Raw genomic sequence first — 18,571 nt, 5'->3', positions numbered from 1 at the left:
TGAATGTTTCAGATGATCTGAGCATGTCCTCATTTTGGCAACTTCTGGAAAAAATAGATTATTTTATATACAAATACAGAATTTGAATAACCTCGATTTTGCACTATAAATATAGGTTAATAAGATTTTGATTTCTTTTCCCAAGAGTCAACTGATGTAGCTTACTACTTAAGTTAGATATTTACTAGCTCACTTCATCACCTTATTTCTATACTCTGGATTCTTTCCTTTTCATTCAGGTTACATGCAAGTTCTCTTTATTAAAACAGTGGCCATCAAACACTTAAAGGCTCAAAAGGCACTAACACGTTAAACAAAAATCCTTTCGCTTGAGTTGATGTGAGCTTGTTTTTGAGAGAATTAATTGTACTGAGAGAGAGACTGACTGACTAAAAGCAAGGTACCCTGCAGCAAAAAACAATTCCACCTGGGTTGAAACACAAAAGCAGACTAATGTCAAAGCTCAGAAACACCTAACTTCTTAAAATTAAATGTGCAATTTTATATAGTCATTCTCGGGCCAAACTGGATAATATGTGGGGCAGGCTGGGACAGGTTTTATTTTTTTAGAGAAACAAATGCTGCTCTTCAGGGGCCTCATATACAAAACCTTGCTTATTTTCCACACTAAAATGTTGTTTAAGCTACAAAAACAGCAGTACGCACTCAAGAAAAAAAAATCTGATTTATGAAACTGTATATATGCTAGGTCCCACACCAAGTTTCTTTATAAATCTCCAATCAACTTAAAACTATATCCTCATGCATGTGCTTTTAGCTACTTTCTGTCACCACCCCCTCAATAACCATGTATGGCTTCAGAACGACCTTTTGAATATTCATGACTTAATCACCATATAAAATTTGGCCATGTTCCTAAATGACATCTTTACTTTCAAACCATTGGAGAACACAGAAGATGAAACTTCAGTTAATGCGAAAGCAAGGTATTACTAGTATTTGGAAGATGCATCTAAATAAGGATGTTACTAAAAATAAGTCTCAAAGGTTATTTTTCCTCAATTTTTAATGCCACAGTTAATATAAATAAATTAGGTGCATGGTGACACAGTGGTAGTACTGCTGCCTTATAGTAAAACAGTCTGGGTTTCGTGTCCCAGGTACTCCACGTTTGGATTTGCTCCAGTTTTCACTCACAGACCAAACACATGTGGATTAGTTAAACTGACAATGTTACACTGTACTCTGATGTGTGTGCATGTGTGTCTGTGCAGGTCTATGTGCTCACACTTTGTGTACTGGTACTTTGTCTTTATCTGGATAAGAGGGTTAAGAGGATAGGTGGATCAGTGAATAATTTGTCCGGCCCAAAGCAGGTCTCACTTGCATGTCGCCAAGCCGTAAAACACAGAGAAATACAATTTCAATTACAGGGTAGTTTACTGTTTCAAATGTATCTTGAGAGTGGTTTTTTCAACTTGTATATTTTTTCTACAGCATTTTCCTCTTTTACATGCCCGAAAGATAATCCTGTCACGAATACAGATCCTCGGAAGTCAGCAATGAATGACTAAAATGGTAGTTTGTGTAAATGTGGCTTGTGCCTGCCTGTACAAACAGTGGTGTGACAGTCTAAGTATGTCCACTTCAGACATTACACTGTGACAAAATATTTAAAAAAGAGAAATGTGATATAGGTATATTTGATGAAGCAAATGACTGAACACGTTTCAACTTTAAAATCAGTTAACTAACTCGCACCCTGTCATATTATGCGTACATTTCTTAACTTTTTAAAAGAAGAGTGATTATTTTGCTACATTCAACAAACATAGACTAACAAACTTAAAAACACAATGTTTTCTGTCATTTACATATTGTGAATGTTATGTGTGTTCTTTTTAGTGATGATGACTGGCTTATAAGTCGATTTAGATGTCCTACAGCCATTCTCTTGGAGTTCTGTGCTGAATTGGAGCTTACATTGCAGAGATCATCACGTAGAAATCACAGAATCCCTATTCCATTAAGATTTAGAACCAGGTTTGGAAAATGGATGGGAAAATTTACAGTTGAACAGACATCAGAACGTGACGGACGCGTCATTAAATTACGCAATGACGTAAGGTGCCTACCCCTGTGACTTAAGACAAAGTCAGTTGGAGTAAGTCGCTGGGTATGTCACACTATGCAACTTCTCCTGACTTGCTAAGATTATGTAAATGAATTATGTAACTGAAATATTGCAAGAGAAGTGTTGTCATAAGACATCAGCTTTAGGGTGACTGCATACCAGGACAAAGTGATCCTGACCCAAAATAATGTAAACACACTTAATGTCAGGCCAGAGATTTAGATATAATCACTGAAATACTGCATGGTTATCAGCTGCTTAGTGTGAATTTAAAAAGGTACCCAGTACCTGTGACAGAAAACAAATGTGACATTGGCAGAGGTGGAGCGCAGCAGTTTATGCAGCTTTTTTCTCTTTCATGGGAAAAATAATATTTAACACATTTCCACTAAATGTTAAGAAATATCAAAATGTATTAACCCTTTATTAACCACTTTGTAAATGCAAATTTTAATATTCCCTTACTTTGCCTAACACATTTTTAATTGGACAGTCATAAAAATCAGAGTACAGTTATGTATTTTTAATAAAACAAGAGAATTGAAACCTTAAAATATCAAACAGGCAATAGACTTTCTTATGAAACCAACATGCATAAATTCCTGAATTACATGTCAAGTACTTAGTATGGCCCTTTCTAACATCTCTAGATCCCTATATTATATTATATTAATATATATTAATACTGTATATAACATATGCATTCAATTCAATATTTTTGTCTGTTAGAACATCACACTATAACCATTGCATCTCTCTACAAAACCTTGCAGCTGTTTCTGGTATAGTTTAACTTGCAGTACAGGCTAATAAAATGCTTTTTTTTCCTCCCAATATTTAAACATCTAGGGGGAAAAAAAAAAAAAAAAAAAACCCAGACACAACCTCACTAACAGTTGCCTCTTTCACTGAACCTTTGTGGCTTTTAACCTTAAGATCTCCAGAACACAGGATATCAACATGATTTTTACTTTAAAAGAATTTAAGATACACCACCACTTTTGCATTAGTTTCTTTTCATCAAAACAGACTTTTTTTTTTTATATAAACCCTTCCAAATTGCCTGTTGAAATCAATGTACCATGTAACGTTGTTTTGGAAAATTCTTAGCCAAGAAACGACCAGATATTATAGTTCTTTAAATGTGACAATTTTTCTCTTCCTTATAATTTTCCTCGGGGAACAATACAACCAGATATACTTGCATGCTCTTTGCTGTACCTTTTTTAACCTGGTCAAGACAGCAAGTCAAAAAATGTTCAAGAAATAGGCCGTTTTTAAATAATCAGAATTTCACTCAATATTTCATTTTGTTTAATTTTCTTTAACAACAAACTGAGGTTAATCATGGTTACACATTTCAAAACACCTCCATTGGCAAAAACACCTATAATAATTGGAATAATGGACTATAATTTACATACTTTTTGTGCATAGAATATACACCTAGTATCTATGCTCTTTATGTTAATCAGGTTTTATGTTATCAAGAGTTGATAATTCTGGTAATTGCTGGATGTATGAATACACTTGCTACCACTACCTAAAAGTTTAGGTTATCTACAATTTCAAACTCTTCTTGTATAAAACATTTTATTGCACAAGCAAAAAAACTTAAATGTTTTCAAAATTATATAGGCATAAAAATGTAAACTTAAAAAGGCACACTACAGTTAACTCTATACTGGAAAAAAAAATCAATATTAGGGATTCAGGACCTTTTTAATGTTTGCATTCATAAAAAAATGCCTATCAAATGAGAAAACAAAAATGGGAAATTTCTTCCGTAATTTATTTTGAACTCTTGCAATAAACTGTATAATGGTATAGTGGGTAACGATGCTGGTTTAAAAATATAATGTCCTGCTTCAACCCACATCCACAGTTGTGGAGTTCCTCACCCCAAAGCTATGAAATGTTAGGTTAAATGTTGTTATAAACTTTCCCAATGCATTCATGTATGACTGGGCCCTGCAATGGACTGGAATCGGGTCCAAGGCTCGTGCATTGTACCCAGTGCTGCTAAAGCAGATTTAATAAGCTTGAGAATTCACAATTCTGTCATTATAAATCTGATGTTATTAAACTTGGCAATTAAACTTCAAGAGCTTAAAAGAACAAAATGATTTGTAAGATAAATGTCTGCTTTTGGAAAAGGTGCTATATAAATTATATTATTATTATTAATTGACATGAACAGTTTAAAATGGTTTGACAAAAGTAAGTGTTCAGAGTACCAGTCACACTGGTAAAGTTAAACATTAACCTTACCATTAATAAAATTGATTTTTTTCCTTTAAGCATTTTCATGTAGACATTTGGAATGTTCCCAGACAAAAAAATAAAAATATTTACATTCAAATATTTCAGGAATGTGGACATGCCCAGTATTTTGTAATACATTAGCACAAACTTAGAAAAGTACATTTTGGAATCCCTAATTAGTGAATCAAGATTTAATAAAATTAATTTTAGCTCTAATTGAATGGCAAGCAGTACATGAAATTAACAAACATATCTTAAAGTAGAAAAGGAGATTTTTTTTTTAATTAAGCTTATAGTTAATATTGATAGATACCAGGGAAATTCTGATGCCTTTCCCCACCCAAAACCAGAACTTAAATTCAAGTAAAAATAGAATATAGAATTCTTATTTGCAAGCACAGTTATCATACACCCAGTTCATAAACTCGACAGACTTTTTAACTCTGTATGTACAATATGAAAATAGATTAGAGAGAGACAGAGTTACCTGACATAGAGAGACCGCTTCTCACTGGTTCGTAAAGAACCTGATCCTGAACTCATACTGCTGTTCATCATCTGCTCTCGCAGATCATGAATTTTGGATTCAAAACGACTGTATTCTGTAAGAGAAAGAAGCAGAAGACATGGACCAAATAATCATTACCTCCATTTGGAACAAAGTTTGCCCTACAATCCCTTCTAAAATATTCAGTAATTTAAATACAGTAAAATACATTTGATTGATGGAATGAGCATTATTGGTTTTGGGGGAAAGCCCACAGATGTACATTGTGCTATAAATCATATCACCCAGCAAAAACCAATACACATCACTTCAGTCAAATACAATGACAGGTTTTGTCAGAAAGTAGCATCATTGCTGTAAGCTGCACTAAATTGTTAATAGTTTGCCTTCTAAATGAAAGCAAGTTTCTTTTCTAACACGAAAACCTTAATACTACAGTAAAAAAAAAAACAAAAAAAAAAAAACCTACTTTTTTTTTAAAGAACAATACTTTTTTTTCATACAAATTCAACCACCTATACCAAGGGTAGGCAACGTCGGTCCTGGTGAGCCGCAGTGGCTACAGGTTTTCATTCCAACCCAATTGCTTAATTAGAAACCAATCATTGCCAATCTCAGACCTTATTTAATTTTATGGCTTGTTAGTCTGTGCAATGTAAGGCTCTTGTATCGTAGATTTTTTTCCTTTCCAAGGATATCATCCAAATGATATGAAGCCTAAAACAGATCATTTTCAGTCTGTCACATTTTTCTATTAAGTGTTTTATTAAATCAAACCGTGCATGATGAACACACACAGATGTAATTGGAAAAAAGCTAGCTGGAGAACTGCTGGCTGCTTTGTCTTTTACATCTTATTGCTAATAAGGAGCAATTAAAACACTGAATGCAGCAGTTTAAGATTGAAATAAGCAATTAAGGTTGGAGAACCTTAACAAGCGAGACCACTAAAATGAAGCATCAAAATGTCACTTAAGCAATATGTGCTTCATCAGCAATAATTGAGTTCTCGTTAAGGAACTGGGTTGGAACAAAAACCTGCACATACTGCGGCACTCCAGGACCGACGTTGCCTACCCCTGACCTATACAGTTCACTCTTTGAATTTGCAGCAAATGCTGCTTTGGAGGAGACTTGGCTTAGACAGCTATGTTAGGACAGTTCTGTGCACAAATGAATCTGTGAATGTTGCGATCTGTCAGCAATCTATTCATTATCAACTGAACCAACTTCTTCCAGTCACAGAAACATCAGATATAAGGCAGTATATCCAGTACAACACTGTTCTTCCCTGAAAGCTGGCATTACTATATAATTTACCTGTTCACCCATTTTAACAATCCTGCTTTTTGAAGTACACAAAAACTTATAAATAATGCCTTGGCACTTGAGATACAAAACTCAAAATAGTAGTAATGATTTTCTGAAAGAAAAAAAGACCCTACCTACCTACCATTGTATGTATTGTAACACAAACAAACACACACACATACCCATTCCCAATTCCACAAACATTGAGACATTTTCCGAAATGCAATAAAAACAAAAATCTGTGATATGTTAATTCAAATGAAACTTTATTTAACTGAAAAAATTACAAAGAAAAGATTTAATAGTTTTACAGACCAACCCTAATTATATTTTGTAAATATACACAAATTTAGAATAAATTAAAAGAAGACTGAAATTGAGGTTTGAATATTCTTGTGCTAAAATCGAAAAAATTCCAGAAATTTACTCAGATTGTTTAGTGAATTCATATTTAGTTGTTTCGCTCCTTTATGACAAACTGGCCATTGTCAATTTGTAGCTTCATTGAGACACACTATTGCCATTTCTTTAAAAGTTTATTGTGGACTGACTGCCTTTAAACCTGAATGTGTAAAGTAAATTCAGTGACACATACAAGAAGAGCTCAAGGATAACTTTCAAGAAATATGGTGGCAGATATACCAATGGCCAAGGCTGCCTAACTCTGAAAATAAACATTTCAGCTAAGAAACAAGACTCTGTAGGACACCTTTCCTTATGATAGCACAATTCATCTTTATTTTTCACTTATGGTCTAAAGAAACATCCTTTGGTTTTGTCAAACGTTCATGGTAATCTCAAAGAAAATGCGTTATGTTCACAGAGAAACTAATAATAGCCCTAGTCATTCTCAAACCCTGTTACTCCAGTTCATAGTAACAGGGAGCAAGGGACTGTCCTGGCAGCACTCAGCAGAATGCAGGAAAGGAGCATGGACAGGGTACCAGTTTGTCACAGAATCCACTCACATATGCACTGGGACCATTGAACCAAACTTGCATGGCTTTGAGAATGAGGGAGGATAACTACAGTACCTTGAAAAACAGCACAGAGACAAATTGAGTGCATGCAAACACCATGCAGACAAATAAATGCTGGACTTTTATATAGTATGCTGGATCTATAGCACTTGGCAGTGCTAATAATTGCACACTACTGTGCCACGTAACTTCAAATATGTTAACCATGTTTCAATATCTCAAATTTCTTAATTACATTCACACTTATAGCCTTATCACTGCTCAACTGTCTTAAAGCCACAGAAAATTAAACTCCGACAGGAAAAACAGTATGGTATGGATGAGAAAAAAAAATTTTAAATACACACTTTTATTAGCATATTTTATTTTACATTCTGTAGATTATTTTTTGATTATGATATTTTATTACACATTTTCCCCATAGGCAAGTCTGGCTTTTTTGCTAAATAGAGCAAATTTCTACATGCAACATAAAAGTTAATTATATGAAGTTAAAATTGCAGAAATATATCTGAAAGACTGAATCTGCTCAGAATTGTATAAAAAACTACTGTAAATTTCATAAAGAAGTTATGACATTAAACAATGCCTCAAATATGAATACAAAATGCTTTTTAAACAGAGTTTCTGAATGTCACCCCTTCATCACTATTCCCAACCTGGGTCTGAAATTCACCCTTTTAATTACCCACTCCCCATTTCAAAAACAACTTTCAAGCACTGGTAATTGGTGGGAAATGAATTAAAATGCTGAAGGGAGCATTACAGTAACTAATAGTAATGGGATTACTGAATGAGGAGTACAAACGGGACAATGACACATGAAGTGAGAAAATAGAAAAAGTGAGCTGTAAGTTTTGGAAAAGTGTGGGGTGGGGGGGGGGGGGGGTTAGGGGTGTTACAAAAAGTAGTGAAAAAGAGGAAAACAGGTAAATCAGTGGTCCAAACTAGAATGGTGTCAGAAATGTTGAAGGCAGTGAAAGGTCCTAAAGTTGAATGGTTGGCAGACCCTAGTAACACAAGTGTGTGTGACGGGAAGATTCCTGAACAAAATTATAAAAGAAGCATGATCATCCAGTATGCAAAGAAAAGAGCAATCCACAGGAGTATATGTCATATCAAGCAAACAGAACAGTTCATGAAGGTGGCGGAGTGAGTACTAGTGAAAAAGAATCCCAGATCAAGTGAAAGTGAAATGCAGATTGGTTTTACAATTGGGGAAAGGAAAAGCAGATGTGATCTTTGTTGTTAGCAAAAGTAGGAAAAGCACAAATCAAAGAGAATGGGGATGTATTATGTATATGAACATCTGGGAAATCTGGGATCGCCAGGTAGATAGAGATCTTGTAAATATCTGCATCATATCATTGTATGAAGAATCACAAATGGTGGTCAGGGCACCAGATGGGGTAGAGAAAGTTGTGTTGTTTTTAAGACAGTAATGGAAACAGTGATAAGAGAAGTGCATGAAGGATTACCATTGGACCTCTTACATGTAACAGATTTAGTAGTAAATTACGAATTGCAATAGGAGATGATACTGAAATAGAAAACTAGAAGCGAAAGGCTTAAAATGCAGCAAATACCAAAAGTGTTATTTGTAGTGAAGGAATAGAAGGTGTGGAAGACCACCAGTATGGCCATGCAGTGTGTGGGTGGTAAAGGTGTTAGGAGGAGCTCAATCCAATGCCAAGGTTGTTGGAGATGGGAGCATAAATGATGTATTGGTGTGAAGGAAAGCATGCATGTAAAGAGTATGTTCTTTTTATTTAGAGTAAATTTGTTAGAGGGAGACGCTCAGAATGCTGATGTAGTAACTGAAAGTTTAGATATCAGCAGTTGAGCTGTTTTAGAAAAATTAGGGAAGTTCTATTCCTTAGGTAATACAGTATGTTAAGTCAGAAGGAGGTAAAGGTACAGTAGTGATCTCCAGTGTGACAGTTTCAGGGTTCAGGTCAGGTTAGGAAGCTTGCGCTGGTACAGCACGTTGCCACATCCACCACACAATGAAACAGCTAGGGATCCTGGTTGGCAACCTCACAAGCAGATATGCGGTTCAGTTCCACCTCCCAGAAAGGACCACCTTATCTGCCACAGCCAGGTTTTACTGGGGCATGCCCTTTGCCTGGTCCAGCTGCTCGGGTGCTCAACAATAAGGATCTTGTGACCCCGAGCATACTCTGGGAATCATGCCACATGGCCATAATCTGCTTTCCCATTGGGATTAATAAAGTATCTATCTATCTATCTATCTATCTATCTATCTAATGCCATAACCGACACTGCCTCACAATGCAGAAAATGTGCTTCATTTGGGACTTTATAAACAACTGCTTGTTCGACACAAAGTCAAGACCACCGGTACCCAAGGATTCTCTGAAGAGACACAGAACCAAAGGAATCCAGTCTTCATTTCAAATCACTGGACAGCGTCCTTGACTCGCAACCATGTAGCAAAACAGTAAGCACCAAGAGTCTAAAGATTTGGACCTTTGTCCTTTTACAAAGATATTGGGAGCACCACACACCCCTTTCCAGTGACCTCACAATCCCCAATGCTCTCCCAGTCTTCTACGGACTTCATACAAAAGCAGTCACCAGACACATGAATGTCGCTGCCAAGGTAAGTAAACCACTCGACAAGGTCAACATTCTCTTTGACAGACACACTGAGCTTTATTGTAACCATACTGTGGCAGAAAGAAACCCTTCGACGGGGCACCAGCCTATTTCAGGATAAACACACAAACACATAAAACTACCACCAATTCAGCATCACCAAATCAGCTAATATGCATGTCAATGGAAGGAAATCAGACCACCCTGAGGAAACCATCAAAGAAAATATGAAAACTCCAGGCAGGGAACACCCAGGACATGACCCCCTTACAGCAAGGCACCAGCACTACCACTGTGCCACCTACATATTTAATTATTAAGTTAAATTGTTAACTTCATGTAATTCTTATCTGTAAAATGTAATATACTGTAAATGCTTTCATGCATTTTATCATGAAAATGACAAGAAGTTCGGTATCATGAATTTAATGTATTCTGTGTGCCAGTTGCTGCTGGTGGCCACTGTACGCACAAGAGGAAGCCCGTTTAAGAATCACATAGCAATTTTAACTATTAGGTTGGGTGCATTTAGAATAAGAAGGATTTAACATGCTACTTTAGTTACAATGGGGTTTGAGAAACACTCTTAAACTAAACACCAATCTTAACAAGGATGTTTAGAAAGATTTTAGTGTTAAGATGCCTTCAGAAAAATGCAATTTAGAATAGAAGGGCTACAACGTGAATTGATTTAATAGATTATGTACACAAATCTGCCTTTTAACCACTTAAACTAATGTATAGCAAACACAAACCCATCTTTAATAATTCACTCATCCCTGTACAGACTTGCACAGGTGGTCATATGCATGTGTGCAAGGTGTTTTTTTTTTTCCCCCCTCTCTCCTGTTTCCAAAGTTACGTAAATGTGATCACATCTTATATTGACATTTCAGCCAATGAGACAGACCTGTTTTTTTTTTTCACTGTGGCCCAGATTGTTTCCACAGAAATCAAATTGAGCATCATGGTGTATGTCTTTCTTCTGCTGCCACATTTAATCTGGTCTTCATTATTATTTCACTTTTAATGTCTAATAATTAAATGCAGAACCAAAATAATAGAATAAACTTATAAAAGGCATAATGCCTTTTAGAATTCATTAATTTACATATGATATTAACTTATTTATTAGTACTCATCTTAATGTCCACTGGATTAAATATTTCTACTCCAAGTGAACCCAATGATTATAGCTACAATTTAAATAGAGGAATATCTAATGGCACGCAATACAGAGCCTCCCAGAAGTTTATCATTTATTTAATAATAAAACACTAATAGAACCCAAACTGGCATTATAACATCTTAAGTAACTGATATCTCTGAAAAATATTTTTTCAAAGGCATATTCAAGGAATCAAATTCAAAATCTGCTCGTCTATTGATATGCAATATCCTTTACAGAGTCACCCCTAATCTCTGCTTTCAAATGGTACATTCAAACATCTGTTCGTTTTTGGAACCTTCCTTCTACTACAGGGTTACAGGGGCCAAAGACTCCCTAAGACATTAGGCGCAAGGCAGTAAACAACACCAGATAAATTAGTGGTCCATCACAAGATACAACCACACACACTCTTACACCAGGCTAATTTAGATTCAATTAAAATTTGTTACATTAAAAAATGTATCAAACTATTTTTAATGTGGTTATGTTCTTTATCATTGAGTAATCCATTAAAAAGTACAGTAGAACCTCTGGTCACAAACATTTCCGAACACGTACAAATCGGGTTATGATCAAAAAGTTTGCTAAAATTTTGCATCTGTTCACAACCACACGCTCTGGTGGCGAACAAAAACACTGGCGGCCGGTTTCCCTACCGGTTTGTACGCACCAATGATTTCCCATTCTCTGTTTCCCATTTTCTTTTATTTGCGTATACAGGGCCTAACAAAGCAGCTGATGTTGCAAAAGGAGTTACAATGTTAACCAAACAGAGGCCTCAAGTGCTGAAAGAGGCGGAAAAACTGTTGCTAGTGTGGCTGAATGAGAAGCAACTTGCCGGGGATAGCGGAAGCGAAGCAGTCATATGTGAGAAAGCCAGGAAGATTCATGGCGATTTGCTGAAAAAAAATAAAATCCTTCAAGTGGCGAAGGTGAGGAATTTAAAGCCAGTAGAGGATGGTTTAAAAAGTTTCACAAGAGAAGTGGCATTTAATTTTTTCCCTCTGCTTAAAACTCATAATTATTAAAAAAAAAAAAAAAAAAAAAAAAAAAAAAAGTGTTTACAGCGAGTGGTTTGTAAGGGTCCAGCGCAAAGTCTTACAATGTTAGTTTTCTCTGATGTTCAAGGTTTTCTCAGTGTTATTCAATGTTTTGAATAATTCAATGTTATTCACGGTCTTTTTGAACTAAGATCCTGGAAGTCTAATAATTTTCTTGATCTGAATCAAAATAAAACGGAGGTGCTTATAGTGGGTCCATCAGCTAAATAAAGCCCAAATTAGTCTTGGACTTCTTAGCTCTTTCTCTGTCTTTTGCAAACTTCAAGTCCACAATCTTGGACAGTAACCTCTCTTTTGAGAAAGATTAATTCTGTAGTCAAGAGTTGCTTTTTCCAGCTTCTTCTTTTAGGTAAGATCAAGCCTTTTATCATCTTCTAGGGATCTTGAGAAAGCTACTCAAGCTTATATCTTTTCTCGCTTTGATTACTGCAACTCGCTGTATTCTGGGATTAGCAAATCCCTGATACGCAAATTACAGTTGGTTCAGAATGCTGCCGCTCGCTTTCTGGTTGGGGCAAGAAAGTCTGATTCTGTTTCTCCAATATTAGCTTCTTTACACTGGCTGCCTGTCAGTTTTCGAAATTGATTTTAAAATCTTGTGTCTAGTTTTTAAATCTTTACATGGGCTTGCTCCTGACTATTTATCTGAATTGTGTGCTTTATACCAGCCATCTAGAGTGCTTAGATCTTCTGGTCAGTTGTCCCTTGTTGTCCCTCGTACCAAGTGTAAAACTACAGGGGACAGGGCTTTTGCAGCTGCTGCTCCTCGTCTGTGGAACTCTCTACCTCATTACATAAAAGGAGTCATCTACAATTGAACTGTTCAAAACAAGATAAAAGACTCATTTTTATTCACTTGCTTTCCGTGACCTTCAGTAATACTGATGGTTTCCTCATTGCGATTAATATAATCTTACTTCTATTTATTATTTATGTTCATTTATTTTATTTCTATTTATGTTAATTGTATGTTTTTTTTTCTTCTTTTATTGTAAATCACTTTGGCCACCGCATTCCTATGTTGTTTTAAATGTGCTATATAAATAGACATTGACATTTTACATTTAGTTTACTGTTACACTGTATGGTATAATTAACTATTTTTGTGCTTAAAAATTTTTTTAAAAAATATATATTTACATACAGTTCATATGGTCTGGAATGGATTAATTGTATTTACATACAATCTTATGGGGAAATTACGTTCAGGTCGCGACCAAATCAGGTCGCGTCCAGAGTTTTGGAACGAATTATGGTCGTGACCAGAGGTACCATTGTATATACACTGATCAGCCACAAGGCATGCGCTCCACAAGACTCCTGAAGGTGTCCTGTGGTATGTGGCACCATGACATTAGCAGCAGATCCTGTAAGTTGCAAGGTGGGGGATTCATGGATTGGACTTAGTTTTTTCAGCACATCCCACAGGTGCTAGATCAGATTGTTATCTGGAGATACCTTGAAGTTTTTGTCATGTTCCTAAATTAGTCCTGAACAACTTTTTAAGTGTGGCAGGGCACATTATGTTGTTGAAAGAGGTCATTGCCATTGGGGAATATCATTGCCATGAAGGGTTGTAAGTGGTCTGGATCGATCGATAGATAGATCGATAGATCGATAGATCGATAGATCGATAGATAGATAGATAGATAGATAGATAGATCGATAGATAGATCGATAGATAGATCGATAGATCGATAGATAGATCGATAGATAGATCGATAGATAGATAGATACTTTATTAATCCCAATGGGAAATTCACATTCTTCAGCAGCAGCATACTGATACAATAAATAATATTAAATTAAAGAATGATAATAATACAGGTGAAAAAAAAACAGACAGTAACTATGTATAATGTTAAATATTAACGTTTACCCCCCCCTGGTGGAATTAAAGAGTCGCATAGTTTGGGGGAGGAACGATCTCCTCAATCTGTCTGTGGAGCAGGACAGTGACAGCAGTCTGTCGCTGAAGCTGCTCTTCTGTCTGGAGATGATACTATTAAGTGGATGCAGTGGATTCTCCATAATTGATAGGAGCCTTCTGAGCGCCCTTCGCTCTGCAACAGATGTTAAACTGTCCAGCTCCATGCCAACAATAGAGCCTGCCTTCCTCACCAGTTTGTCCAGGCGTGAGGCGTCTTTCCTCTTAATGCTGCCTCCCCAGCACACCACTGCGTAGAAGAGGGCGCTCGCCACAACTGTTTGATAGAACATCTGCAGCATCTTATTGCAGATGTTGAAGGAAGCCAGCCTTCTAAGGAAGTATAACCGGCTTTGTCCTTTCTTGCACAGCGCATCAGTATTGGCAGTCCAGTCTAATTTATCATCCAGCTGCACTCCCAGATATTTATAGGTCTGCACCATCTGCACACAGTCACCTTTGATGATCACTGGGTCTATGAGGGGTCTGGGCCTCCTAAAATCCACCACCAGCTCCTTGGTTTTGCTGGTGTTCAGGTATAGGTGGTTTGAGTCAGGTAGGTGGTACATGTCAAAGTCAAATTCACATAATGCTAGGACCCAAGGTTTCTCAGCAGAACATTGCCCAGAGCATCATACTCCCTCTTCTGGCTTGCCTTCTTACTGTAGAGCATCCTGCTACCACCTCTTCCTCAGGTAAACAATGCACACACATCCAGTCATCCACATGATCTAAAGGAAAATGTGATTCTTCATACCAGGCCACCTTCTTCCAATGCTCTATGTTCTAGCTCTGATGCACAGGTGCCCATCGTAGGCACTTTAAACTGTGGACATGGGTCAGAATTGGCATTCTGATCACTCTGCGACAACGCAGCCAACTACAATGCACTGTGTGTTCCGACACATTTTCTCCTAGTATTAGTTTTAATATGATACAGTAGCTTTTCTGTGGAGTCAGACCAGATAGGCCAGCCTTTGTACCCCACACACATCAGTGAGCTTTGGGCACCTAGGACCTTGTTGCCAGTTCAGTAGTTGTCCTTCCTTGGAACACTATGGTAGGTACTAACTGCTACATACTGAGAACACCCCGTAAGACTTGCCATTTTGGAGATGCTCTGACCCAGTGATCTAGCCAATACAATTTGATCCTTGTCAAAGTCGTTCAGATCTTTACATTTGCCCATTTTTACTGCATCCAACATATCACCTTTAAGAACCGACTGTTCACTTGCTGTCTACTATAATCAATGCCAACAAGACACACGATATTCAATGTTATTAATGTCACGAGTCAGTGGTTTTAAGGTTGAGGCTGATCATTGTGTATATTGGTGTGATTAGACTAAATAATTTATAGAGAAAAATGAGAAACAGATACAAATTATATATATTAAAAGAAAGTTGAATTTACTTTTTGAGGAGTTTACCAGCTCTTCAACAGACTACTTTATTTACGGCAGCTGATAATCTAAACACATAAATGAATCTTTTATTAGTGCTTCTTCCATAAGCATTACCACCTATTTTTACTATCTTCAGCAGAGGAAAGTTGATGGGATAATTTGGCCATGCTATGAAATGGTTTCTCTCTAAGCAAATCTTTTAAGCAATGGAAAATAAATGAATGTTCAAAAAAACACTAAAACCGACAACATACCAAAACCTCCTGGCTGCATACATGAAAGGGCACAACATATTTCATCGCTTGTCCAAACAGGCTAACCAGCACCTCAACTTCTTTCTATGATTGAGGAAGGATCACATTTTTCCATCTGTTCTCACAAACTTATACAAGTATAAAATTGAGTTTATTTTTGCTGCCTGCATCACATCCTGTTATGATACCTGCTCAGCTCAAGATCATAAAGCACTGCAGAGGACACAGAAGGTGAAACAGAATACAGTGGACCCTTGACTTACGAACTCAATTCGTTCGCAAGGGCTGGTTGTAACTCAAATTGGTTGTAAGTCAAGACTATTTTTCCCATAAGAAATAATGGAAATACCCATAATGCGTTCCGAACCTCCCACTGCAACACTTACTTAACCTTTTCATAATAAAAAAAGGGTTGTATAATGTGCATAATTTACCAAAACACCAATAATTTTTCTAATGTACTAACCAAAAAGTAATAAAAAGTGCCTAGCCTACCAGAAACAACAATTTCATACTGTACTCACCATTTAATTTGACATCTTTGGGCTGCAGGAAGGGAGGAGGATGATAATGAAACTGAAGGCTTTTTAAAGGCTTTCTTTAACTTGCGCTCAGGCATTTGCAATCATTTCAATAGCTTCTTTTGCGTTAATTTTAATCTCCTCCTGCCTACAAGTTATTCTGACGAGAATTTTTCTCAGCATTTCCTTGCGATGATACAAGGAACTGTTTCTGAACTCTTCTGAGAACCCCCCACTCCCCACTCAATGGGAACGACATGCTGAAGTGCGTGCTGAAGTGCGTCCTGAAGCGCGATTGCCACGACTGTGGAAGCTTGCTTGTCCATTGCCGGGCAGGGATATCACATGCATATCACCCATCGATATCTTTTCTGTTTGCTTTGGCTGAGAGACTCAGCACAGCTTTAAGCCGGCTTTTGCCCCAGCAACAGATAAACAGTCTTCCATACGGAGTTTCGACTTTGGCATGTCTTCTAGTTGGGGGAGGTCCCAAGAGAGTTTACAAACCTGACATTTTATTGAATGAGTGCCGCATTAATAGGAATGTTTCTGTTTGTTTACAATCGCGCAAGCGGATACACATGACCGCATTCAGGTCGTAACGTAAGATGTTGATCGTAAATCAAAATAAAAATTTTGGTCGTAAATCAACTTGTTCGCATGTCAAGCCGGTCGTATATCAAGGGTCGACTGTATTACTGGCATTGAGCTGCTTTCTATTCATGACATATACAAGATTCACTGCCTTAGAATAAACAAAATTCTGTAACAAAGTACACAAAGTTGCACTTGCTAATACATATTGTATAGAATTTGTGTGGTTATATACATTAGTCATTTATTGACCTGCACTCTCTCTAGAGTTGATTCAGTCACAGAGAAAACACACTGACACAGATAGAAGTTTACCAAGTGCAGGATCAGCTAAGGTTTTGCACATGTCATACATCACAGTAGTAAAAACTTTGATAAGTGATTGACTGCATGAAGCAGCTGATAAGGAATGACTGCTGAAAATGGTTTGTGATGGTACATCACCAACATCCAGCCCCACCCCTTTCTACAGCGAGGGCAGTCTCCCTCAGAGGAGTGAGAAAAGGGATATATTACTCTTTATTTGTCTCCAGGAGGAAATATGACATTAAAACAGAAGGCCTTAAAAAAAGGCCTGTCTATCCAGCCCAGAAGTGCGAGGCTACAGCATGAAGCTCAAAGAGCCAGTAAGGTGGCTCCAAGTTACCGAATCAGAAGAAAAAAAAAAAAAAGAAGAAGTATGAGGCTACACCATGAAGCTGAAAGAAAGCGATTCTGTCGCCAAAGTGAAACCGCAGAGGAAAGACAAACTCGCTTAGCCGCTGATAGACAAGGGGGGGGAGCACGTCCACAAAACGGAACCGTCAACTCTGCATTTCAATTTTTTTCCCGGACGATTTCAATAGTTTCTAGGTGGGCTTTTTACAGCACGGGCTTGCACAGCTAGCATGTATATAAATAAATACACACACACCAGAATAACTAAAGGAAGAAAACAAAACAAAAAAATTAAAAAAAACAGTTTCTCAGAGAGAGAGAGAGAAAATGTGGAGCATTGTTCAAAATGACAGTCAGTTTTGTCTTCATTCTCTCATTTGCTACTACCATCAGGGGGTTCAGCTTGCATCCCTTAACTGAGCCTGCCCCATTAATAAGCCTGTTGATTCAGTGAGCCTCGCTTAAAGTGATAATCACTAGGCCAGCACATCATGAAGTAGGGAAGAAAAAAATAGCTCGTCTGTGTTGTAAGACCAGTCCAACCTGTTATTGATGTGGGTTCCCAAGTACTTGTAGGAGTGCACCACCTCTACATGCACTCACTGAATAGCGACCTGACATGGGTGCTCTCTCAGTTATCCTCCCCGATCTTCTGGATCTATTATTCAATGTCACAGAGGCTGCACCTGCCTTATTGAACCTTTCGTGACTTGCAAAGTATAAAGTTACAAAGGTACCTTTAAATATGTAACATTTCACTGTCAATCTCTCATCTAGCCTCCTTATCTTCAGGGTAATATGCTGGCTACTACAATACACTTTGCAGTCACGAACACCTGTGTGTCAATACTGCAATATCGCTTAAAAATGACATATCCACGCTCATCCATACTTTGGGCAATGGTCTTTGTGCAAGTGCTAACCTTCATGAATGCTGGTTGCTTTAACATTACCTCACATGGAGTGGTGGGAAAAACTTATTAATCTGCTTATTACCTCACACATTGTATGGAGATTCAAAGTTTGGTGCAAATTCAAAAAATGGTTGTGACCTTTCCAAATAAATCGCTATTACAAAGCTGCATTTTACACGTAACGCTACCAACACTTTCATTTCAGCAAAAACATTGTGGCTTCTCCACATGGATGGGGCAGTCACGTAATATGCAAGACTTGTTATGAATATTCCGTCTCTGTCAA

At 37.1% G+C, this 18,571-nt stretch overlaps 1 protein-coding gene across 6 annotated transcripts in view; it reads right to left on the bottom strand.

Moving 5' to 3' along the window:
- The window catches only part of dlg3 (discs, large homolog 3 (Drosophila)), a 380,072-nt gene that overhangs the window by 43,857 nt on the left and 317,644 nt on the right, over positions 1-18,571 (bottom strand). For all 6 annotated transcript variants that reach the window (XM_051934943.1, XM_028815836.2, XM_051934945.1 and 3 more), the window contains one exon: positions 4,848-4,962. In XM_051934943.1, coding sequence (XP_051790903.1) covers positions 4,848-4,962 — 115 coding nt within the window. The remainder of the gene's footprint in view (positions 1-4,847; positions 4,963-18,571) is intronic.

Source organism: Erpetoichthys calabaricus, chromosome 12 (assembly GCF_900747795.2).
Source record: "Erpetoichthys calabaricus chromosome 12, fErpCal1.3, whole genome shotgun sequence".
Taxonomy (NCBI): Eukaryota; Metazoa; Chordata; class Cladistia; order Polypteriformes; family Polypteridae; genus Erpetoichthys; species Erpetoichthys calabaricus.
This window is presented reverse-complemented; position numbering and strand designations above follow the sequence as displayed.